Source organism: Globicephala melas, chromosome X, assembly GCF_963455315.2.
Source record: "Globicephala melas chromosome X, mGloMel1.2, whole genome shotgun sequence".
Taxonomy (NCBI): domain Eukaryota; kingdom Metazoa; phylum Chordata; class Mammalia; order Artiodactyla; family Delphinidae; genus Globicephala; species Globicephala melas.
This window is the reverse complement of record NC_083335.1, coordinates 27,219,757-27,245,172: the sequence shown is the minus strand read 5'-3', so window position 1 is coordinate 27,245,172 and position 25,416 is coordinate 27,219,757. Positions and strand designations below refer to the sequence as shown.

The following is a 25,416-nucleotide window of genomic DNA, read 5'->3' as shown; positions in this document are numbered from 1 at the left end:
GCCACGTCGGTGACGCTACCCTGTCCCACGGCTGGGCTGAGATTGCAGCCTTAGAGCCACCGTAAGCCACCTGTGACTTTGGCCCAAATTGTGGGTTCAGAGCAATGACAGGCTTCTGAGCCCAGCCAGAGCGGGGGATGCATGAGTTGCAGGCTTTTCTGGATCAGGGATGGGGAGTGCAGTTAACCAGCCTGGGCGGGTGCATCCAAGGGGTGCACCTGCACGGCTAAGAGGGGAGCTATTAGAGCAGCCGTTTCCTGAAACTTCATAAGTAGAGAGAGAAAGAGGAGGTGACTCCTTGGGTGTGAGGGTCTCCTTTCTACCCTTCCCCTCTTGGAGGGTCTGTCCTGGGCAGTTGAGCGACTCCATGCCCGCAGGTGCACAGTGAAGCAGCTGCATATGTACGATGCCTGGGTGGGTAGGGGTTTACTATTTCTCCCACTTGGGACTTCCCTGGTGGTGCGGTGGTTAAGAATCCGCCTGCCAATGCAGGGGACACGGGTTCCACCCCTGGTCCGGGAAGATCCCACATGCCGCAGAGCAACTAAGCCCGTGCGCCACAGCTACTGAGCCCGCGAGCCACAGCTACTGAGCCTGCGAGCCGCAACTACTGAAGCCTGCATGCCTAGAGCCCGTGCTCCACAACAAGAGACGCCACCGCAACGAGAAGCCTGCACACCGCGATGAAGAGTAGCTCCCACTCGCGGCAACTAGAGAAAGTCCGCGCGCAGCAACGGAGACTCAACGCAGCCAAAAATAAAAATAAATAATAAAGAAATAAAGAAATATTTCTCCCACTCACTTTGCCTTGAGCTTGGCTGCCTCTTCCTCCGGGCCCTAGGGGAGCCTGTGGACCACATGTCCAACTACCCTACGCTGCCGCCCTCAGAGAGCCATCCTGACCTATGCGGCCTCCCTCCTAAAGCTTTACTAGCCCACCCAATTGCACTTGGTTTGAGAGGCTGATGGGGGTGGGCCTGTCACTTCACTTCTCATCCCCTCAGCTTCAATGCAGGTCACCCGGAGCTCTGGGAGGAATGCCAAGGGACTCCAGTATGTTCGTGTGGAAGTTTTTCAGTAATCAAATGTTATGTGAAATAAGTTGGCCATCAGCCAAAGATGGGAGAGATCTGGCAGTGCTAATACTGGACGTGATGGTATTTGATCTTGATGTCGATCACCATGACTGCTGTTTATTTTGTATCCCTCTCCTAATAGCACCTCATCGTAACCATGGGTAGACTTTTGGCATCTGAAGAATTAACAGCCTAGATCTGGACTCTCAGGCCCACGATATGTAAATCCGTGAAGCACATATTTTCATCTCATAGGTTCCAAAGCTGGTGCGTGAGAGTGAGTCATTTCACTAGTGAGTGAGCCTAGCTGACTGCCTGTCAACCATACTTAGAAGTGGCTTTGTTTTCTCTACTTGTCCTCGAGTGTGTAGCTAATTCTCCGACAGAAAATGATCTGAGGAGTGCCAGGGAGGGAGAAGAAAAAACAGAGTCCAAGGAAATGAATGACCTTAGTTACAAAACAGAACTTTAGACTACATTAGAGAGTAGAATATCCAATTCAGTAGTGGTTCACACCCTCAGTATGAATGAATTCCCCGTATGCTCTGTACAAAAACAGGAAAAGGCAATTAGCAAAAGTGTTTTGAGTGTTCCGACCGGGCATGAAAACTGCCATTATTATGGTATTTATAGAATCATTAAGGTTTGGAGGTATGTCACTAAAAATATGCAGGTACGCCTTACTGCACTGTGTAGTGAAAATTTTACACTGTGATCGTGTTTGCAAATTTGGGATTATTTAAGGTCTAAGGAGAGATTCTCAAAGAATGTCAAGGAACCGCTGTTCCTGAGACTTGCTTGACTAGTGCTTGACAGTTTCCAAAGTGCCTCTGCATTCTCAAGAGATGTCTCTGGCAGCGGTTACCAAAGCAGTGGGAGGGACAAAGGGTCAGGCAGACCTGGGTCCCTGTCATGGCTCTGCCACTTATTCTGTGTTGCCTCAGCTAAGTCCCTTATCCCCCCCGCCCGAGTTTCTTGGTCTCCGTCTGTTCCATGAGGATATGAATGCCACTTGGTCTGTTCACTTCCCAGAGTCCTAGTAAGGACCCAAACTGTTAACATGGGAAAGTGTTTGAGAAATGTAGTGAGTGGTTCCTGCGGGGATAATTCATGCGTTCATTTCACATACATTATTGAACTCTCTTTGTGCTGTAATTAGCACAGTAGAGGTGACTAAGACATGGTTCCCACACTTGAGACTAAAGGTCCAGGCACAGATACACTTAAAGGGAATAAAAAGAACTTGGCACACAGCTGTGTGGTGCCTGCACAGAGCTCAAACTGTACCAAGCACAGCAGGGCTGCAGAGGAAACAGACAGACCCAACCCACTGCCCACAGCTGGTAAGCAGGCATCTTTCCACAGCCATTACCTCCCTCCCAATTCTGCCCTGGCTCCTATTTTCTGCAGTCAGAACAAACCTGATAAGAGTAGCTGAGCCAGCCAGCTCCCTTACAGAATTTCCACTGGGTGTCACGCAGCTCAGCTCCCCCCAAGGTATGGCCCCGCATTCTGGTCTGGGCAGGGAAAAATGTAACTACAGCCAGCTGCTCACCAAAACAAGCAGAGGGACAAAAGAAGAAGAGGGGCAGAAAAATTCCTGCAAATAGATCAGAATGACACACTATTGAACCTAATGACCTGCAGAGCCACACCCAGCCATTAAGGATCCATATTCTGTAATAGAATTTCCTGCTATGGAAATACTCACCCACGCACAGGATGTTGAAGCAGAAGCCCTGGCTGACTGACTGATTCACCAGCTGGTCGGGCAAGCTGTCGAACCCCACATGTCCAGCCAGGGGGACAGTTCGGCAACCTTCACCCTAATTTGGAAGGGGAGGGAGGAGAGAAAATGAAAATGTGCTTAAAAGCAACCTGGGTCTCACTTCCCCATCCAAATGCTCTCTGTGCTAGGAATTAACACCCACTGGGGCCCATCTCCCCTTAGCTAGTCCCTGATCCAAAGCAAAATGACCCATTCGCTTAGAAATCATGGATTCTTGGGTACAGCCATCCTTGAGGCTCCATAATGAACGTCACATAGTTCCAGACACAGCAAACTACAGAGGCGGCTTGTAAGGGGTGGGAGGGCGGGGGGGGAGGTCAGGGAATGAGAAGGTTCCCAGCCTTGGGTTAATTCTCCTCACAGAGACTCAGTTTCCTTTCACATCTGTCAAATGACATAATATTACCTTACAGATGATTGGGAGACTCAAATATGCCAACACATGTAACGAGCTTAGTACAATGCCTGGAATATGTATAAGTGTTCAGTAAATACGACAAAGGGACTTCAAAAAGCAATTTCTCTTCTTGGGACTTCCCTGGTGGTCCAGTGGGTAAGACTCCTCGCTCCCAATGCAGGGGGCCCAGGTTTGATCCCTTGTCAGGGAACTAGATCCCACACACATGCCACAACTAAAGATCCCTCATGCCCGTGACTGCCATCTGGCAAGACTGCTACCCTCACATATCTCACCCCACACCCTCCAGTGGAGTAGTCTCAACAGACAACCATATGCCATCATTCAGTCCTGGGTGGTATATTCTGGGCCCCAGAGGGGTACCTGAAGACAGCTGGGTTTTATGAGTGGCCTGCATCACTCAGGGCTACATTCACCCCCTTTTGCTTTCCCTCACCCTTTTCGCCATCTTTTTATCAAAGCAATCAAAAAAAGATGTAAGGGGCTTCCCTGGTGGCGCAGTGGTTAAGAATCCGCCTGCCAATGCAGGGGACACGGGTTCGATCCCTGGTCTGGGAAGATCCCACATGCCACGGAGCAGCTAAGCCCGTGTGCCACAACTACTGAGCCTGCACTCTAGAGCCTGAGAGCCACAACTATTGAGCCTGCATGCCACAACTACTGAAGCCCGCGCACCTAGAGCCCATGCTCCGCAACGAGAAGCCACCGCAATGAGAAGCCCGCGCACCGCAAGGAAGAGTAGCCCCCGCTCACCGCAACTAGAGAAAGCCCGCGTGCAGCAACAAAGACCCAACACAGCCAAAAATTAATTAACTAATTATTTTTTTTAAAAAAAAGATGTAAGTTTCCCACTGTTCATTCTTGGTCCTCAAGACTGCAGGGGAGACAGAAACCTAAGAGCCAATATGCTTTCTCGATGGAGTCTCCTACTCAGCAGGCATCGGAAATTGGGAGGGACTCAGAGTTGAGGTTTCCTGAGCCATATATCATCACCCCCGGCTGCCTCTTCCTGTGTCCAAATTCAGCACCATGAAACTTCAAGTGCTCCAGGGCGTCTGGTCCAAGTGCCAAAAGATGAGGAAAGGGAATTTTCAAACTGAAGACAGTGAAGGGCAGCGGGGAGAACTCCACATCTTATTCTTAAAGATTTATTTCATTGTCAAGTCTCACCCAAGCACCTCCCACGTGCCCACAGTTATCTCCCACCTAGCCCAGTGCTGTGAGAGCCCTAAATAGCAGAAGAAAGAGTATGGCCTTTATTCCCTAGGCAATGGGGTTTAAAAGGGGCATTTTGAGTGTTTTGAGCAGGAAGGGCCATGACACAAGTAGTCTTTTCAAAAGATCATTCCAGCTGCAGGGCGCTTGATGGATGGGAGGAGAGCGGGAGAAGGGGCAGGAAGACATATTAGGAGAGAACTCCAATAACGCTGAACTGGCAGAGTGACAGCCAGGCACTGTGACGATAAATGCTGCTTGAAGTGAACTGATCTGACTTGGGACTCAGGAGGGAGGAACAAATTTGAGAGCCGTCCTAAAGAAAGGATGAGACTCGGTGAATGACTGGGCAGAGAGTGCGGGAGCAATCAAAGCTGTAAGGCTGCAAGGTCCTGCGCCTGGGAGATTGGATCGATGGCACCAAGGGCAGAAAGAGGGAAGCCAGGAGAGGGTGCATTAGCGGAAAAGTCGAAGATTCTAGTTTTAAATAGCCATTATTTTAAAATTACACTTATCAGGTTTTTTATAAGAGTAATCCATGTCCGCTGTAGAAATTTTAGAACATATGGAAAATTATAAAGAAGAAAATAAAAATCACCCATAATATCACTCTCCAGAGACAGTCACTATTAGTATTTACATGTATTTCCCTACAGTCTATATATAATACTTTTTTCTTTTTTTGTTGTTTACAAAATAGGGATAATCCTGTATATTCCTTTTCATCACCTGGCTTAATAACCGGACACTTAATATAGTATGGATGTTCTCTTGAGTAATTAAGTATACTTCTAAAACATTACTTTTTTGGCCACATAGGATTCCATTGTGGGAATTTACCACATTTTCTCAACCAGTGAAATGTCTTCCACTACTAGACATTTAGCGTGTTTCCAAGTTTTCAACATTATAAGTAATAATTCTTGTTCTTACAGGTTTGCATAGTCTCTGATTATTTCCTTAAGCTAAATTCCTAGAATTAAAGCCTGCTGGGTGCAAGGCCACACACATTGAAAAGACTTTGGTACACACTGAGAAATCGTTCAACAGAGAATATTACAAATGTCTATTTCTAACGCCAGTATGCGAGAGTGTCTGTTTACACATACTTAGACCAGCACTGAGTTTGAGGCTTTTTAACCATTGTGAATTGAATCACTGCAAAATGGCATCATGTAACTTCATTTGCATTTTATTGGTGAGAGTGAACTTTTTTTATTGTTCAACTACATATGTGTGTTGTGTCTATGTATATGCGGGTTAACTATTCACGTCTTTGTCCATTTTCTTAAAATGGGTGCTTGTCTTTCTCTTCTGGATTTGTAAAAGCATTTTCTATACTAAAGAAAACAAGATAGTTTTGATTTTATGGTGACACATCTACCCACTAAGTACTTAGCAATATGGGATTGTAGGCTCAGGGAGAATTCAGGACTGAGATATAAATTTAGCAGTGAGAGGTATGAAACTGGATGTGTTCTTCAAGAGACAGTACAGGGAGAAAAGAATTAAGGACTGAATATAAGCAATGCCCACAAGTAAGGAATGGGAAGATGAAGAGAATTCTTCCAAGGGGTGGGGGGATGATCAGAAAAGTAAGAGATGACCCAATAGTTTTCTATCACCAGAGGCCAAGATTGAAGTCAGGAAGAATTACAGAGAAACGACCATTGGTCTGGATTTGGTAAAGTCCACTGGTAACTTTTAGAATCCTTTTTTCTTCTGTATCTTTTTACCCGGTGTCCAATACACCTAAGTTAACTGGAAGGTTTGGGGACTAGGGAACATGGAATCTGGGTAATGCGTCTTTCTTGCTAATCAAGATTTAAGCAGCAAACTGTATGTCTCAATCCTTGTAGTTGAGAAAGCTTCGAAAATGAATTTGTATATGCAGTTCCTGCTTTAGGAAATCCTGCCTAGCGAGCACCATTCACTTCTGCTTTGATGAATCTTAGAAGATGTCAAGGTCACCGTTATGAACATCAGTCCTCATTGTTCAGAGGTAAATACGTAATGGTGAAAACGACAGGACACTGGGCTGAATGGACACTGACCCCTGGACAGCCCCTGGAAGTTTCTTCCCTCTTCCCTCTCTAAACCTCCGATAGCTTATCTCTTTCCTCTTTCTCCTTAACGTGGCCTGATTAATTGAGGTCCTGACTGCTTTGATTGCAGTCAATTGAATGTTCCCTGGATTACAAAGTGCACAAAAGGAGATGGAACTGGCAACTTGGCCCAGGACGTCTGACACTAAAACCTTAAGTTATCATCTTGAGTAGCAGGTGGTGCCACGTTTGACGCTTTGAACTGAGAGGCTAGAAAGGTCACAGCCACCAAAATGTTAAATGGTCCACCTCCCGTGACCTGCAACCTCCCCTCGGGATCTGCTCTACAGAGACTCACATGCCTGTACAAAGGTCCACGTACAGTACAAGGAAACTCATTACAGAATTATTTATAATACTGAAAACCTAGAAAAAAAACCCTAAATGTCCGACAATGGGAAAAAATATTAGGTTGGCCAAAAAGTTCGTTCGGGTGTTTCATATGTTGTGACAGAAAAACCAGTTAACTAAATTATGGTACGTGCATATTCTGGAATATTCCTCAGCCATTAAGAAGAATGCAGTAGATCTAGAAACAGAGTCACAGAGGTAGAAAACAAACTAATGGTTACCAGGGGGTAAGGGCGGGGAGGGATATATTGGGAGACTGGGATGGACATATACACACTACTATATATAAAATAGTTAACTAATAAAGCCCTGCTGTATAGCACAGGGAACTCTACTCAATACTCTGTAATGGCCTATATAGGAAAAGAATCTAAAAGAGAGTGGATATAAGTGTATGTATAACTGATTCATTCGCTGTACACCTGAATCTAACGCAACATTATAAATCAACTATACTCCAATAATAATTTAAAAAAAGAATGCAGTAGGTTTAGTAATTTAAAAAAAGAATGCAGTACTGATCGGAATATCTCCAAGACATATTATAATATAGAAAAAAAGAAACTGCAGAACAATAAGCACAGTATGAGGCCATATATGCAAAAAAAACCTCTGCGTGTATTTGCACTTAAATGTATGTGAGAGAAAGGGGACTAAAAAGGCACCCACCACACCTAGAACTCAGGGTACCTCAGAGGAGGGGACTGGAACTAGGGGCTTCCTCGGGGGGTAGTCAGTGTGCTTCTGCATTGTTTGATTCTTTTACAGCATGAATGTATTCACACATTACCTGTGTAATTTAAAAACCATTTTTAATACACGACAAGCGAGTTCTGGTTCAGCTTTGCAGCAGGGGTAATTAGGCTGCAGCGTCTGAGAGGAGCTAAAAGGCAGGCAAAAATGAAAGCGTGCTCCTGAGAACTGGGAGAGGCCCCACTCCCCTCCCCAATTACGTTTCCTGTTTTCTCCTCATCTGCAGTCACCTGCGGTCTTGAAATACGTTATATACCACATTTCATATCACAGGCAGAAACAACGCTTTCTCTTCCGCCTCCTCCCCCGAGGACACACCGATTGCGCGTTTTAATTGAATAGTCGAAGGTTCGTGTTATGAAGTACGAGTGAGGGCAGTTCCAGCTGTGCATCGTTTTCCCCTTGCTGTGATTCAGAAAATAAAGGGTCCCATAAGCACCCAAGTGGGCAACCCCTGCCCCCCTCCCCCCTTCCAACCTTTGTGGCACAGGACGCAAGCCATGTAGGAAGCCTCCGGAAACCGAGGGCGCATCTGTGTCGACGGAGAATTTCTGGCCTCCGTTTAAAACCGGGGTGGCCAAGTTAGTAGCTGTCATTCTGAAGGACAAGATCAAAACAAAAAGTTTGGAACTCATGGCCAAAGACCGGGCTTGTCCTTAACTTTCTCCTCTGGCCTTGGCACAAAGATGCTAGGAAAGGACAGAAACACTGAAATAGGATTATCTCCGGCAGCCCCATGTGTCACTTACTGGTGGGTCCGATCTCTCACACCTTCCCTTCCTCTATCTCCCTCCCCAGCTCTGACTATCAATCTCTGAGAGACCCTGCAAATCTTCAGGACGCTCAAACTCAATGAATAGTTCAATGATGCATGATGGAATATTAAACAGCTGATAAAAACATATTCTAAGAATATTTAATGGCATAGGAAAATGATCACCAAATACTGTTAGATAAAAAACTGTGTATACAAGATCATCCCAATCATGAGGAAAAAAAGTATGCATGCATTTTTAAAAACTTGGAAGAATATATACCAAAATGGTGAGAATGGTTGCTTTTGGCTTGGAGGGGCTGTAGGAGCTGCTGCTTTTCTGTTCCAAATTTTCTACAGTAGGCATATTTTACCTTTTTTTTTTTTTTTTTTTGTGGTACGCGGGCCTCTCACTATTGTGGCCTCTCCCATTGCGGAGCACAGGCTCCGGACGCGCAGGCTTAGCGGCCATGGCTCACGGGCCCAGCCGCTCCGCGGCATGTGGGATCTTCCCGGACCGGGGCACGAACCCGTGTCCCCTGCATCGGCAGGCGGACTCTCAACCACTGTGCCACCAGGGAAGCCCCATATTTTACTTTTATAATCAGAATTAAAATATTATTTTTTTAAGATTCTATGATGATACTTTCCTAGGCAGGAAAGTGGCCTCAGATATTTTAGCAAAATCTTTAGTTACAGCCAAAAAGTTGCTTTATGTACAGATAACCAGAAAATTTGGTGAAGTATTCAGCTTTCTGGCAGTTTTATTGTATATAAAACATTTATTTTCCCAATAACACAATAAAACCTTATTATTATTCTTATTATAACATATTTATATGCAATATAACATTATTATACAGTATGCCTTATTCTTATAAAGATTCATGTGAACCAGAAGTCAAAGTCAAATCACATACCCTGAAACATGCAGCAGAAAGTCTTGCTGAAACAATCAGGTGGATGATAGCCCTATCTGTTACCTCCGGTGTTACCAAGGGAGTGAATGCCACTTATTATCCCATATTATCAGCCATAAGAACCACAAGAACACTGCTAAGTTCCCAGAGGTTAAAACAACAACAACTCCAGTATGCCTAACACATCAAACGTCACGATTTCCCTGGCTCCAATTAAGCTGAGCTGAGAGGAAACTGACAGTAGTAGCGATGCCCTGAACTGGGAGAGAGAAATCTGGGGGCCTTTCGGAGGAGAAATAAAACCTGCCAAAGCTAGCAGCACCCCTTAGGGGCCCCAGTACCTTTCAGTGGGGGAGCAGCTTAGGGGATCCTGACGAAGCACAAAGGAAACCATCCTCACCATACAGGGAGAAGGCCCAGTTTTGGCAAATCCAATAGATGGAACTCTGGATTTTAATACACCGGATCAATTCCAGAGTGGCTTTTCATTCTATAGAAGGATTCACAGCAGGATTCTATTAGATAGCCAGCTCTCCTAGTGCATGTAAAAGGGGATTCAACAGACAAAAATTCAGCTGTCACGTACCTTTATAGGAAGTCAATAGCTATATACACCTACACGGACGGACAGACAATATGCGAAGGGTTGTTTGTTTCTATTCCAGTTCCAGAGACCCTGCTGAGCTAAAAGCACAGACTTGCTTTCTCTACAGCCGTCTCCCCACCCAGCTCAAGGAGTCAAAGCAGGGAAGGGGTGGAGTTAAATTCCGCCACCTCGTTTGGAAGCAGAAGCAGAAGCAGGCAAGGACCTAAAAGAAATCAGGCTGGAGGAAACACAAGAAGTGTACCATGTCAGAGCTGGAAACACCCTTACGGATCACCTAATCCAACCCGCGCATTTGACAAAAAGGGAAACAGAGACTCAGAGGCAGGAAGTGACTTGTCCCGAGTCACAGAGTGATTTAGTGGCAGAGAGTGGTGCTGGGACCCAGGGCCCTGTCAAGCAGACCGCCGCTCTCAAATGGAAAAGCTGACTCAAGTGGCGCATAGATTTCTTTCTGCTGCTAGAATTCTGGGACATTGGGCTTGTGGCTGATGCCAGTCGGGAGGAGAAGGGTCATGGAAAATGACCCAGAAGCCCGTGGGCTCACCAAGGCGCCTCTGGCCCACACAAGGCAACTGAGGCGGTGGAGGCCAGGAGACGCTGGTGCCCCTCTTCTGCATCTTCTCTCCCACCTCTAGCTCCTATTTCCTTCACTGCTGACTCAAGCCTGAGCCTCAGCCTGGCCTCTGCTCAAGAGCCCCAGGGCTACCGAACCCAGCCAGCCAGATTCTAGGTGAAATAGCTCCACCTCAGCCAGGGGTGACCCTTGCCCAGGGTGGGTCAACTTTCCCACAAAGGCCTGACAGATTCCCTTCAAATCAGGCCATTTAGAGTTTCCTAGGTGTTCTGGTCATTGTTATCTCCAATCTGTTAAAAAGAGAAAAAAAAAAAGGTTTACTCACAGGCCTCTGGATGAACGCCCAGCTGTCCTCTGGGGAGCCTGAATTTGCCTCTGCCTCCATCTGGTCTCATTTAAAGGGGATCTGAAAAAACCCAGTTCCTGCCTCAGCGCCAGTGCTCAGAGCTGGGGGCCTCTGCTGCGAAAGGAAACTGAACACGACCTCACACCTCATCAGGGCCGTGAAAGCGCAGAGCTCTGCTCCCGAGAGGGCCCTGGCAGGAGAAACCTGAGCCCTGGGTCCTGTCCCCGAGAAGGCCCGTGAATCTTTCGCCCAGTCACCTTTAAGTGAGTGGAAGGGATGACCCCACTGCAGGGCCAGCGGAGAGCGTGCTGCATAATTCAGCAGATGGCTGCCTCTAATGAGAAGACACTGCAGAAGCGGGAACGTTATCTCCCCCTCCCGAGCATGTGGTCCTTCCCCTGTGCAGGCAGCAGAAGCCTCCTCCTGCCACACCGAGGAGGAAGGGTCTGTGTTTCAAATTTATTCTGCGCGCCTCCTCCAGTTGTTACTTAAAATAATCCATCATTACGTGGCTGGTGGCTCCAAGATTTTTATTTAAAGTATGGGAAAGAAAGAAAGAAAGGAAGGAAGAAAGGAAGGGAGGGAGGGAGGGAGGGGAGGGGAGGGAAGGAAGGAAGGGAGGGAGGGAGGGAGGGGAGGAGAGGGAGAGGAGGGGAGGGACGAAGGAAGGAAGGAAGGAAGGAAGGAAGGAAAGGAAGGGAGGGAGGGAGGGGAGGAGAGGGAGAGGAGGGGAGGGACGAAGGAAGGAAGGAAGGAAGGAAGGAAGGAAAGGAAGGGAGGGAGGGAGGGAGGGGAGGAGAGGGAGAGGAGGGGAAGGAAGGAAGGAAGGAAGGAAGGAAGGAAAGGAAGGAAGGGAGGGAGGAGGAGGGAGGGGAGGGAAGGGAGGGCAAGGAAGGGAGGGAGGGAGGGGAGGGAAGGAAGGGGAAGGAAGGGAGGGAGGGAGGGGAGGGAGGGGAGGGGAGGGAGGGGAGGAAGGAAGGAAGAAAGCCCACATAGCCATGACTGTGCTATCTGGGGTTTAAGCTGAGAATCTTTTTTAACATCAGAGTCTTCAAAGCACCCAAGTATACTCTTCTCAACCTCCATGAGTATACTGAGGTGGGGGTGGGGGGGTCGCAGTGAAAAGAGGGGGAAGAGGGGACATGGCAGGATTTTTATTTCTTGGAAACATGATGAAAAGGCCAGAGTTTTTTTAATATAAAAACGAATCTGAAAAAAAAAAACAACGAATCTGTGTCATCTGGAAGGTGTTTCATTGCTTCATCCACTGACCAGCAGTAACACTTCGGACTAAGTCATTTGGTCTTCCTGAACCCATAAAATGAAAAGAACAGTAATACTCATCCAGGAAGCTGCTGGGGAAAATGAAATCATACAGATGGAAGCGTTTTGAGATCGTTGAAAGAGACATGTTACACTTATCTACGGTATTCTTTTTCTTTCTTTTCTTTTCTCTGTCTCTTTCTTTCTGGAAGGTGGTTTTAACATAAATGCAACTGAAAGCGCTCCTCAATTGCGCACGATAATACAAAACCAAGGCTCCGATAATCCAGAAACCCATGCAAGTCCAGAAATCAGTCCTATTTAGTTCTGGAATACCTTTATCCAGGGGACTTATCTTTCTAATTAGTTTTGCTAAGGCTAATGCAACGGGTTCGCTCCCTTACAGCACAAAAAGGGAGGGGCCATACTAGGTAACAAAGCCAGCAATTAATAGAAAATTTACAGCAGAGACTCTACAAAGTAAATGCTGTGCACATGACTGCAGATCAAAATCTCATTATACTATACAGACAAATCGCTCGGCTGTAATGCAGTTTTGTAATAAGAATGCCGCGAACACTCACATTTCCAGGTTTTAGGATATGAAGAGGAAATGGGGCTTATACCGGCCTCTCACGGGGAAGCTCTGAGAGGGCTGTCGTGTGTGCCGTGGCCACCACTATATCCCCAGCACCTGGCACAGGGCCTGGCAGAGTCGGTGCCCAATAAACACATGTTGAAGGAATGAATGAAAATAAAAGTGTGTGAATTAACAAATGAAATGTACCCAGCCTGGGAGCAGAAGTGAGATCTCACCCATCTTCACACCTACCCTTTTCCTAGTTAAAACCCTCAGCAAGCCTTTCCTGTCACCCACCGCCCCTGTCCGCTGCTGGATCAGGTCCCCTTGTAATGAATTATCCTAGCGGGCAGTAGCACTCCTCTGCAGCACATCACAAAGATAATTATAATTATTTGTGTCTGCCTCCACTACTAGACTGTAAACTCCCTGAGGGCAGGGGCCATGTGCATTTGTGGGGAGGAGGGCGGACATTGTAATTTCCCTCCAACTTTTAATTTTGAAAAGTCTCAAACACACAGAAAAGTTGGAAAATAGTACAATGATCATTCATATACCCACGACCTAGATTCAAGAATTTTTAATATTTGGGGCCATGCAAATTTTCTTCAGTGCTATATTCACAGTAGAGGTATGGGTGGATATTGGGGTTTTCCTCTCCCTGCTTGGGGCACCATATGACTTTTAGTGCGAGGTGGGGAGATGGCTGAGGCAGGGCACTTCAATGGGAATCAAGGTTAAGTGTCATTTGATAGCAAGACCAGAGTGCAGCCACCTATAGGCGGTTGCCTTGGGATAGCTGCCCCGGGACAGTTGCCCCAGGACCAGCACAGCTAGGGCAGCGTTAGGCCCTGCAAGCTCTTTCTTTAGGGAGAAAGACCATTACCTGGCTGCACCGTGCCTTGCCAAGTTACCTTGGACAAGTCATGGAACCTCTCAGAGTATATATTAACAGCAGCCCAAGCCACCTCACAGGCAGGGGTTGGGGATGGAAACATCCCAAGAATCTTCTATAGTTCTCTAATTATTTCACCGTGTCCACAATTTGCCTCTCCAACTAGACTGCAATAAGCGTAAAAGCCAAGAACTGTGTCTACTACTTTTTTCTGGTATAGTTGACCGGAGCCAGCCATAGTGCTGGACACTTAGCAGTTAATCAAATAAACACTTGTGGACATGATGAAGAAACAGTTTTGTCCTACAGAATCTTTGTGGTGTTCATTCAGATGGGATGGGATTGTATTATGTACACAAAAGCTGAACTTCCAAGTTGCATGCATGCCCAAATAAGGATCCTATCCAGCAACTCTAAGGTCTGTTTTTGTCACTAATGATGTTACCTTACAAGCCAGTGACCCTCAACTGACTCTGGAAAGGACAGCCCATCCCTCACACACACACCAGAGCACTACTTGCAGGGCACCATGTCTCAGAGCTCATTAAAAAGAACTCCTAAGCCAGGCACACTTAGGTTTAGTCTCCAGTCTTCTTTTCCCAAATCCTGGATACTCGTTCCCAGGAAGAAACAATCAGCAGCCAGAGGTCCAAAGGCCTCCCGAGTTAATTCCATCTTCCCCCGGTGAATTACAACTTCTTGCAGACACAAAGGCAGGCAGAGAGACAAATGACACATAAACAAGGGCTTCACTGGCTGGGGGAGGGGGGCATGGAGAGTGACGTCAGTTTTCCCAGAAACCCATTTATCACCATAACAAGGTCTCAAGTGCTCGGGCTGCTCTTTCAGCTTCAGAATCTGGCATACAATTATGTTCTTCATCATACAGTAGGGCAAGGCCCGCCAGAGCAAACTGGAAACAACCAAAGCAAACCAAGTGGCCCTAAATCGCCCCCACCTCCATTTGCAGAACAAAGGGGATCTCTGGGTTGCCGGAGGTGAAACACAACCTTCTGGAATGTTCCCCTTTGCTACATCGGCCCTGCAATCTTAATTCAGGTTAGGGGGACTGGTGAGAGAGTATGGGCAGGTCGATGCAAATTAATTAGCTGACAAGAAAAATCACTAGTGTCCTTCTTGGTCACTAAGGATGGAGCAAGTGTAATCCAGGAGACTAAGTCCTCTACTTAAGGCATGCCATCTCTAAAATGCAGATAATGGAGGAGCAGAAAGGTACTCTGGGAACCCTCAAAACACTAAAGCAATACATATTACAGTGCCAATCTTGGGGAGAAGAGAATTCTCTCAAATTCCATTATCACAGAGCACTGCCTCCCATCTTCTGCTGGTCCTTCCACATCATGACTGCATAAGGAGCTCCATGCTGGGGTCTTTCAGGGGGGTGGGGGAGGTTCCAAAGAAATCACCTTGCCCTTCCAAACAAGAACAAGAGGATGGAATAAATGTATCCATTTCCTGGAGAGGAAATGCTATCAGACTCTGGATTCAGATTTTGAAAACAAATCAGTTTCAATTACACCAAATACCTAGAGGCTATGTATATTTTTTTGCACTGAAATTGCATTGCATGGAGTATTTCCTTAAATAAGTAAGCCACAAGGTTTAGGGTGTGTGTGTGTGTGTGTAGTGTCATGGGATCTGACCTTCCTCTACTTCACTCTCCTTCCTCACCTCAGGGTGCTGGTAATTGTGGGCTTCTTAAAATCCCAGATACCCATGGATGAATAGAAAGGCTAGGTTGTTCCCTCAAATGGAATCATCCCCCTCCCTTGGCAACGAAACTTCTGGTCTAAAAAAACAAACATGGAGCCCCGGGTCACTTCAGTATAATTTCTCTGCACATCCCAGTCTGGAAAACTTCAGTTCGTTAAATGAAGATTTTTTTTTTTCCAGAGTCGGCTGCCAACAAAAAGAGAGAGAGGGCACCGCTTTTGCAAGCGTCGCACTGATTTTCCTTAGTCCCCATAACAAGAAGCCAGCTCCACAGGTTTTGGCACACAAGCCAGTTACACTGAACACGCACCGGAGACAGATCCCCCTGCCCAGAGGCCCGCAAAACCCTGGTCAGGTGCTCAGAAACACGCCAAAGTACGCAGCCAACCACCTACAGGCCAGCAGACTGCACCCCACAAAACGCACAAATGGGACCCAGAGGCACACAGCACAAGCAGACGGCGAGAGAAGCGTCCGGACACAGGGACAAGCACCAGAGAGGCGAGCACACTCCAAGAAACTGGCGGACTCATCTAGGGTCACAGACAAGCCGGGCACCGCCGCCCGCCCGGGGAGGCAGGAGCGCGCGCGCGTGCACTCATACGCACACAGTGATACACACACAGACGCAGTCACATATGTAATGCATATGGAGAAACCCTACCCCAGCCAGTCACCTCCCCGCCCCCCTCACCACTCGCCGCCTCCTGCCCCAGGCTCACCCCAGCCCCGAGCCCCTCTGGCTGAGGAGGCCCGGGTCCCGGCGGGCTGCGGGGCGCAGGGGCGCGGCCCGGCAGCCGGAGGGAGCGAGGCCAGCGTGCCGGGACCCGGAGGGCTTGGCGGCCAGTGCGGCCATTCATTCGGCAACGCCCCAGCGGCGGGGCCGCAGCTGCAGCCAGGGAGGCGGCGGCGCCGACTGCAGCTCTTGGGCAATGCAAGTTCAGTCGCTGGCCCGCAACCCGGACCAGGCCCCCCACCCGCACGCCAGCCACCACGGTTCTGGGGGACGGGAGGCTAGGGGACTGAGTCGCTGACCCCGCGCCTTGGCTCCTGGACGCTGCCCACTGCCCTCCTCGCGGTGGAGGTGGCGGCGGCCAGGTCTCCGAGGCCCTTCCGAGGCCCCCGGCCCCGGCGCTGGCACCCACGCCCCGCACTCACCGCCTGGCGAGCTATATCGGTCGCTGCCATCGCTCCTGCCTCCGCCAGGGCTGCCACCGGCGCCTCCGCAACGGGAGCTTCAGCACGAGCTACAGGAAACCGTTGAGCTCCTCCGACAAAGAGAAAGTGTTACACTTCGGGCGCGACCAAGTCCGGTGGGGGGAGGTGCAAGGGAGGGGCCCCCTCACCGCGGCTCCAACCTCTCCTCTATCGCCCACCCCCTCGGAAGTGGGGTGCGGGAAGGGGGCGGATTTAACGCGCCGCTTCCCTCTCCCGCGAGCCTAGTTCCGGCTCTCCCTGCAGCCTCAGTTGTAGGCCTTTGCGAAGGGGGGCGGGGGCTCCCCTCGGTGACCACGTCCTCTGCCCTCCCCCTCGCCACTGGGCTCCGTGGTACGTCCCGACCTCTGCTGAATTGTCACACACCCCCCTGCTCTCGCCTTACATCCCTGAGTCCCCAGACCCCGGAGGCTGGAAGGGAGCCCCCGCCCTTCGCCCCCGCCGCGCACAACTCGGCGGCTGAGCCCTGCGGTCATCCTCTCCCTCATCCCCGCCCCCTGGACCCCCTCCTCCTCCTCACCGAGATCTCTGGGTGCTTGGAGGGGAGCGCCCGCCGCTGGAGTCTCGCTGCTCCACCACACCTCCGCTCACCTCCCCCATCCCGGCCCGGGAGTGCTGCTGGGGCGGGGGCGAGTTGCGGCACCTGCCGCCCCACGGTGGAGCTTAGAAAGGAGGCGGTTGGGGGGAGCCGCACTGCGGGCCCAGCAGCTGAGCTGTGACCTGCGGAGTCCGAGGCCAGCGGTCTGAGACGAGACGTCCCTTCTGCCCTGGGGTTTCCACGCGGCGGGTGCTGTGGGCTGTCATTTCCGAGCTCACCACCGTTGGGTACTTCATACAAACGGACCCCACGCCTCCTCTCCCCACCGAGCCCTAGACGCTCAGCGTGTGAACGGAGGCTCAGACGACTCACTCCCTCGTAGTGCCTGGACCGCCGGGGAGTCTCAGAGGAGGGGCTTGGGGCTGAAGGCTCCCAGCTCAACTGAAGGGGATATTGGGGAGGAGCGCGGAGCTGCCTCCGGTGACTCTGTCCCGCCCCCTGATTTCCCCTTAACCTTGGGTCAGCCCGAGACTAGGCGGCCGCGGCGTGCAGGAGACCTTCCGAAGGCAGAGGCTCTGCCCGCCTGCTTTCCTTTTCCTCCCGGCCCACCGCCACCGCGGGTCCCCTCCCTTGCCCTCGGCACCTCTCCCCGTCTCCGGCCTGTCGCCCCGCACCCCCTCTCCTGGGAGTGGCCCCTTGTTAGCTTCTAGTGACAGGCGAACCCTGGCAGGTTTGGCGTGCCCGAGGCCCGAGCGGGCGGGACAATCCACTCCACTCCACTCCTTAAGAGGACAGGTGCCCTGGTCTCGGAGAGGAACTCAGACCCTCGAGTGGAACCCGGGACCGCGGGGGGAGACAGATCCATGGGAGAAAGCTGGGCCCGCGAGGGGGCTGGGATGCAGCGTGGGAAATGGCCCAAGGCGGAGCGGCTGAGGCGGGGGCAGGAGGGAGGAAAGAAGAAAAACGGGAACCAACGAGAGAGAAGGAGAAGGGACCCAACCCAGAGGCCCGTGCGCGCGGGGAGGGGGGAAGGCAGAGAAATTGGGGTGGCCATATGAAGCGCTCCCCTGGCAGTGTTCACCTGCCGGGACAGTGCTGCTCACACTGTCTCAGGGAGCTCTTTACGTGCGTGTGAACCTTGAGAACAAGGACTCCGCAAAATGCGTCCCCCAGTGCCTAGTTCGGGGCCTGGCATCCACCAAGCGCCCAATTAAGCATTTCCTGAACAAGCGGGCAGAGGACTTGGATTGGGAGGAGGGATACAGAAGAAAGAAGAGACACAATCAAGAGGTGACTGTAGGGACAGAAGAGCCAAGTATTGGAGGTGCCAACTGTGCTGGAGACCTAGGAGGCGCCGAAAGAGAAGGGCCTGGCACAATCTGGGACAGTACAGGGGAGTTCTGTAGACAGACAGCGCAGGCCCACAGGGCAGATGGTGGTGGCAGAGAAGAGGGGCGGCTGTTGTCTCCAAGGCCCACCAGGGCGCTGGGGCAGGGCCTGGGCGAGGCGCCAGGCCCTGGATTGGGGTGGCAGCCATGTGCGGGGGCAGGGCTGTATATGAGGAACCGCTGTAAGGTTGGGCCGGGACCGGATGGGGGCGGGGAGTCAGAGGGGACTGGCCGCTTCCAGACTGGGTGTCTGGCAGGGAGACAGGTCTTCCCTGCAAAGACTGGGGCATGGAGGACGGGGAGGGGCTGGAGCTCATTAGCTCTGACCCGGACGTGGGATCTGGGTGACTGCGGGACGAGAGGCGCACATTTGGAAAGCAGAGCTGAGAGCTGATACCCGGAGCCTCGGCGGGCCGGCGGAGGGCCCAGCAGAGCTGGGCTGGCTGACTGCGGGGCTCCCGGGGAATCCTGCTTGCCCCCAGCAGCACCGCCCTCCCGCCTTAGCGCTCCACGCTCCCCAAAGCTCCGTGCATTTCGGCCCAGCGCTGGGGGTACCTTAGCGGGGAACCCTTGGTGCCCCGCCAGTGTGCCCCCCTCTGCCCACCTGTCCCTAGGGACCCTCAGAACCTCGCGGAGGCCTCCGCCTCCAAAACGCTAGACCTCGCAGACTGGAACCAAGTGTGTAACTCAAGTCTCCCTCAACCCCTTGGTCCCTGCAAGACCTGTCACCTGCGTCTGCAAGTGCCTCCCGGGGCTTGGGCTTCCCGGTTTCCGTGGGGTGTGGCTTGCTGTTGATGTGTGAGTAGGCGTGCATTTGTCTGTGTCAGTGTGCGTCAGCTGTGTCTGTGTGTTTCAGTGCATGTCAGTGTGTGTGTGTACGGGCATGTGCTTACTCCTATGTTTGTATTTGTTCTTGTGTACCTGCCAGTGTGTGTGTTTCAGTGAGTGTGTCTGTGTCGATGTGTGTGTGTCAGTGTGAATTTTTGGTGTGTGTTGGTATGTATGAGAAGGTGTGCGTGCCAGTATTGTGTGTGTGTTAGTGTGTACACGTCAATGTGTGTGTCAGTGGCTGTGTGCGTATGTGTAGAGAGGTTTTAGCTCACTGCGTTCTGGGCTTTACATACCTTACCTGACTCAATGCAGGAGGCCCGTAACTGAATGCTGTGGATTATAATACTTATTTAAACAAAGAAGCTTGGAGGGAGGGAGGGGAAAAAATAAAATGAAAACAAAGAAATTTGGAAATTCGCTGGGTTTGTCTTTGGTGCTGGGTCACTTGCCCAGGCACGGGGCAGACACGGGAGGGCCGAGGCAAGAGTCAGTTGCTCCGACCAACTGACGAGTGGTCAGTTGCTTTCTTGCATGTCTGTCCCTGTTGATGAGTGGGACCAAAAGATCCCCTTCCTGAAGAGGCACTGTGGACCCTCAGGCCCTGCCATGAACATGTCTTCATGTTCGATGTGTCCTGGTGGGGTCCCTTGGGCGCAGCACAGTTATCTGGCAGGTGCTCAATGTTTGTTGAGTGAATGAATAAACGGAAGCCTGTAAATGTGGTGTTTTCAGTGTTTCCACTGTCCTTAAGGAAGCTGGAGCAAGCAGCGACTTCCCCAGGCCAGCAGGTGACTGTCATTAATTTGCTAATGTTGTTTGTGGAACCAGACTCCCCGGGGAGGGGAAATGGCCCTCCCTGCTAGATAGGAGGGGGCCTAATTATAGTCAAGCTTTAGCAAAGTCACCCTGACGGCTGGGGCAGGGGGTGCTCAGACTGGATGGGGGAAGGGGACAGGGCAGGGGAGGAGGGCCGTGAAGTGGAGCTAAGAGCTCAGCAAAGGGCTTTGTCCTGAAACTGTGGCTTTATGAAAGGAGAAAGAGGATACTAGAGTTGGTCTAAAGTGGAGACGCTCTGAGAAGCATCTGAAAAGTAAGTTCAGAAAGCTGGAGGAAGAGGACAGGGTGAAGCAGAGGGAAAATGATCTGAGATTAACCAAATGCAGACAGTGCTGATAGAACCAGAAACTCAGTGAAGGGCTGAGTCAGGATGAAGTAAGGATTCCTTTGTGCATCATTACCTGTCGCCCCTGGCTTTACATTATTTTATTCCAGTGCTTCTCAAAATATGTCATTGTCTAGCAGTCTCAGCATCACCTGGGAAGTTAGAAATGCAAATTCTCAGGCCCCAGGCCAGACAGACCTACTGAATCAGAACCTTGAGGACTGGGACCCTTTGAATAAGTAAGTCCTCCAGGGGATTCTAATTTATGCTAAGGTTTGAGAACCACTGGTTTATCTGAAATCTAGCCATGGAGGGATGGGACACAGGACTGGGTAAAGTTTGGCAGGATACTGAGGGAAAATTCTGAAGCCTGGGCTGTAGCGATAATGGCAGATCCTGGTGGATTTCTACCAGTGGGCAGCATGAGAGTACAGAGTGCCTAGGGTTGGAGAAGAGGTACCAGAAAGATGGAGAGGGGACCCCTGTAGGGAGCTGGAAGTTTCTAAAGATAAACTTTGCTTCCTTTGAAATTTTACTCTTCATTCCACAAATATGAGCTGCATATCAGCCACTGTGCTCAGTGCCAGAGGACTCAAGAAAAATGGGTGCCAAGCACCTTTGCCATGACCTGAGGGAGCACCCAGGCCAGGTGCCAGATGATGGTTCCACAAACAACCAGTAACGTGATAAGTGATATAATCAGTCAGGAGCAAGACCTTGGAGAGGTGGAGACCCAGAGAGGTGAGGGAAGGCACCTCAAGGCCCATTTGGGGACTTCCATGGTGGTCCAGTGGTTGGGGCTCCACGCTTCCGGGGCGTGGGTTCGATCCCTGGTCGGGGAACTAAGCGCCCACATGCCCGTGCGGTGTGGCCAAAAAAAAAAAAAGACCCATTTGGATTGAATCTTGAAGAAAGAGTAGTAGCTTATCTGGCCATCAAGGGGTGGGGGGAACAGTAGAAGAACACTATATGTAAAACTACAGAAGAAAAGGACAGAACATTTAGGGAATTCCAACTCTTGGCCAGAGGGAATGGTGGAGGAGAGGAGAGCGGTTGTAAATGCGGCTGGAAGAGAAGGTGGGGTCAGAGCTGGAAGGGGCACATTGGTCATATGCCAAAGAGCTTAGCCTTCATGCTCAAGAGTAGGGATTCTCGAGCTGTGCTCTCCAGGGACAACGCCTGCTCGTTCTGGAACCAGGCCCGGTGCAAATGAGACGGATGCGCACAGTGAAAAACAAATCAGTTAATGGGTAGAAACTTCTCTATTTTAATTTTTTTAACCATAAAGTTTTGCTCAGTCTTCGACAGATGCTCCTTCTTATCTGCTAGCAAGCAACAAAATGAATGAACATGTAGCAAAAGAATATTAAAGACAATCCCAGGACTGATTATGCTTAATTCAACAGTTTATTTTTTTTTTCATGGACATCTGTGCTTGTGGCTATGATTTTGTGTTGCACACACATAATGTAGACGTATTTTCTGCTAGCAGAAGTGTTCTTTTGAAAAGTGTTCTATTTCATCTGATGCGATATCCTATATCAATTATTTCCTGGCATTCTAGAAAGACCATCATGACTTCCAGCTGCCGTGCCACCTGAACCAGTTGGAGAAACTGTCCATTAGATGGTGAGGAACCACCGAAGGGTTTTGAGGAGGGGGGCGATATGAATACATTTGCAATTTTGAAAGGTCACTCTGGCTCCAGGTTGGGGAGAAGATTGGAGCAGAGAGCAATTGAAGCGATTAGGACTCAGGAACCAGAACACTGTTGTAGCAGTTCAGGCAAGAAATGATGGTGACAGTGACATGGGACTGGAGTAGCATGGAGGGAACAGAGTCTGCTTTAAAATGGGCCACCCATTAAGGGCCTTGTGTGCCCTGCTAAGGATGCTGAGGTTTCACCCTGTAGGGAATAAAGAGCCTTTGAAGCAGTGTTTCTTGGTGGACGGTACCCGAGCTGCATCAGAATCACCCTTACTGCTTCTTATAGAGGCCAAGGCCTAGACCCCACCACAGACCTGCCGAGACAGAATCTTTGTTTGGTAGAAGTATGGGTGTGTAAGAAGATTTCCAGGTGGTTGTGAGGTGCATCGCAGCTGGAGAACCACCATGTAAAGGTTATTGAGCAGTGACATGGCAGTGAGATCTATGTTTACACAGCACACTTGAGTCACCACAGAAGAACTCATTGAATGAGGGCAAGACCAAAGACAGGGAGACCAGTTAGGAGGCTACTGCCATAGTCCTAGGCTGGCTTTCTGTGTTGGGCAAGAGCCAGAACTCAAGAGAAGGCTGGGCACACTGCCCATATCAGGGATACTAATTGTCCTTAGACCCTGATTTGTACACATAGACTTAGACAAATGATACAATCTTGTGTTTCCTCAAACAATTCTTTTTTTTTCTTTTTGGCTGTGCCAGGTCTTAGCCACTGGACCACCAGGGAAGTCCCCCTCAAACAATTCTTGTTCACCACAATTAGTCCTCAGTGGTCTTCCCAGAATCACAGAGTTAGTCTAAGATGTGTAATCATGTCAAATGCGTTGTGTACCTACCAGGGCACTGCACTAGGCACTGGGAGAGGTAGAGAGAAACATGAGGTATGGCTTCTGTTCTGAAGGAAGTTCCTGTCTAACTGGGGAGACGAGATATATATGCACTAAAAGTCAAATAGTAAATAACAAATGTGTCTTAAGGCAGTATCCAATATGAAGCATAGACAATAAATACAATGCTCTATTTCTGTTTTCTTTTTCTTTTGTTTTGTTTTTTGCTGCACCGTGCGGCTTGCAGGATCTCAGTTCCCCGACCAGTGATCGAACCTGGGCCACGACAGTGAAAGCGCCGAGTCCTAACCACTGGACTGCCAGGGAATTCCCCCAGGGCTCTAGCTCTTAACCTAGTGGTGATCACATGGATGTTTGCTTTATAAATATTGATTTTTGCTTTATCTTTCTGCTTTAGGAACTCTTTGGGATATGTGTTACATTTCACGAGATAAAAGAAGGTTTAAAAAGACAATAAGTTCTGTGAGTTGAATGACATTCACCCACAGCCCCTAGACATGGTACAGAATCTAGAGAAAGAAGGTCTCTACCCAGTGACCCTGCAGTCTTCCACAGATGAGCCACCAGCCCTGTGAAAGGATTGAAATGAGCCACATAGATGGAATCAAGATGGTAACGACACTCAGTGAGATACTGGCCTCACCATCACCACCATTAGTCATCGGTTAAGGTGAAGTCTTTTTTTATCAATCTGTCAATGCTTTGCATTTAGGTATTGATTTAGCTTTGCATTCATATACATGTGCACATGTAGGCGTGTGCTCGCGTACATGTGCACACACACACACACACACACACGCACAGCGTCTTATTCCAAAACAGATTTTATGGATCAATAAACTGGGAATAGAACATCGGTATCAAAAAGGAGAATTCAGATATGCTGAATCTAGTGGGTTGATATAATTGCCATGATTAAGCTTTAAATAGGATTCTTAGCTTCTTGGAAGATATAACAAAAGGAGAAATACTAGCTGGCTTAGTTTTACGTATTTTCTGTACACAGGGATCCCTGATTCATTAATCTCACAAATATTAATAGATAACCCACTGTGTGCCAAGTCTTAGACTAGGTGCTGGAGATCATTGGTGAGTAAAAACAAACTTGGTCCTGGCCTTCATGGAGCTTATGATCTAGTAGGGAGGACAGACAAACATCAAATAATCACACACATAAAATGAAGAAATAAAACTGCAGTAAGAGCAATTAAGGACATACTTATTGGGGGGGCGGTGCAGATTTGACTTAGTCTAGCTTGTCAGTGTAGGAGGCTTCGTGGAGGAAGTGATGTTTAAATCGAGATCTGCGGATTAAATACGAGTCAGCTAGGTGAAGGGAGGACGGGAGTGGGAAGGGCATTCCAGGCAAAGGAAAGAGCATGTTCGAAGCCTCTGTTCAAGAAGCGGAAAGGAAAAAAAAAAAAGAAGAAGCGGAAAGGAAGCTGGTGTTCCTGGAGTACAGACAGACTGGAGGGGAATGAAATGAGGCTGCAGACATAGGCACAGAGCCAGATAATCAGGGCCCTTGGCCATTGTACAGAGCTGTTTGGACTTTTTTACCCTAAGCAATGGGAGCCACTGAGGAGTTTGTGACAGGAGTGTGGCATGATCAGACTCGTGTTTTGAAAAGTTCCTTGGCTTCAGTATGAAGAGCATATTGAAGAGAAGAAAATGGAGGCAGAAAACCAGTTAGGGGAATTCCTTGGCAGTCCTGGTTATGACTCGGAGCTTCCACTGCAGGGGCACAGGTTCGATCCCTGGTCTGGGAATTAAGATCCCACATGCTGCACGGCACGGCCAAAAAAAGAAAGAAAGAAAAAAAGAAAAAACCGTTAGGAGGCTCTTTTAGTCTTCCAGCTGAAAGATCATGGAGGCTTGTACTAGGGCAGTAGAAGTAGAGATGGAGAGAAGAGAACTTATTGGGGAGCTATTTAGAAGGTAAAGACAACCCAGATTTGGTGATGTGGGAGACGAGGAAGACAGATATGCCGAAGTTGACTCTTAAGTTTCTGACTTATATGGTCCTGCAATTCGTTGAAATGGGGAACACTGGAGAACCTCAGGTTCGAGGAAGAGAGAGAAAGTCTTTGGCTCCAGTTTGGGATTAGCTTGAGTTTGAGATGCTTTTGAGACATTGAAGGGGAAGATGTCGAGTAGGCAACTGGAGCTCCCAGAAGAGGGGCCAGGACCAGAGCTATAAATCTAGAAGTCATTGGTGTATAGGTAGTGTGTAAAGCCATGGGAATAAATGAAATGACCTAGGGAGAAAGTAAAGAAAGGACCCAAGACTGATCCCTGAAAAACACCAGCATTTCGAGAAGAAGAACCTGAG

General features: G+C 49.3%; 1 protein-coding gene across 3 annotated transcripts in view; it reads right to left on the bottom strand.

Moving 5' to 3' along the window:
* SEPTIN6 (septin 6) overlaps positions 1-17,337 on the bottom strand; it is a 67,524-nt gene extending 50,187 nt beyond the window's left edge. Inside the window, exons 1-4 of one of the 3 annotated variants that reach the window (XM_060291890.2) lie at positions 10,888-10,953; positions 9,968-10,205; positions 8,185-8,304; positions 2,788-2,902 (exon numbers count right to left, since the gene is read on the bottom strand). Coding sequence is in view for 2 of the 3 variants with exons in the window: in XM_060291889.2 (XP_060147872.1) it covers positions 2,788-2,902; positions 16,539-16,568 (145 nt within the window). In the remaining variant the exon portion in view is untranslated. Of the gene's footprint in view, positions 1-2,787; positions 2,903-8,184; positions 8,305-9,967; positions 10,206-10,887; positions 10,954-16,538; positions 16,889-17,115 lie in introns of those variants that run through there. The other 2 variants (XM_060291889.2, XM_030849800.2) reach the window with 2 other exon arrangements.
* Between the last annotated feature and the right edge of the window lie 8,079 nt (positions 17,338-25,416).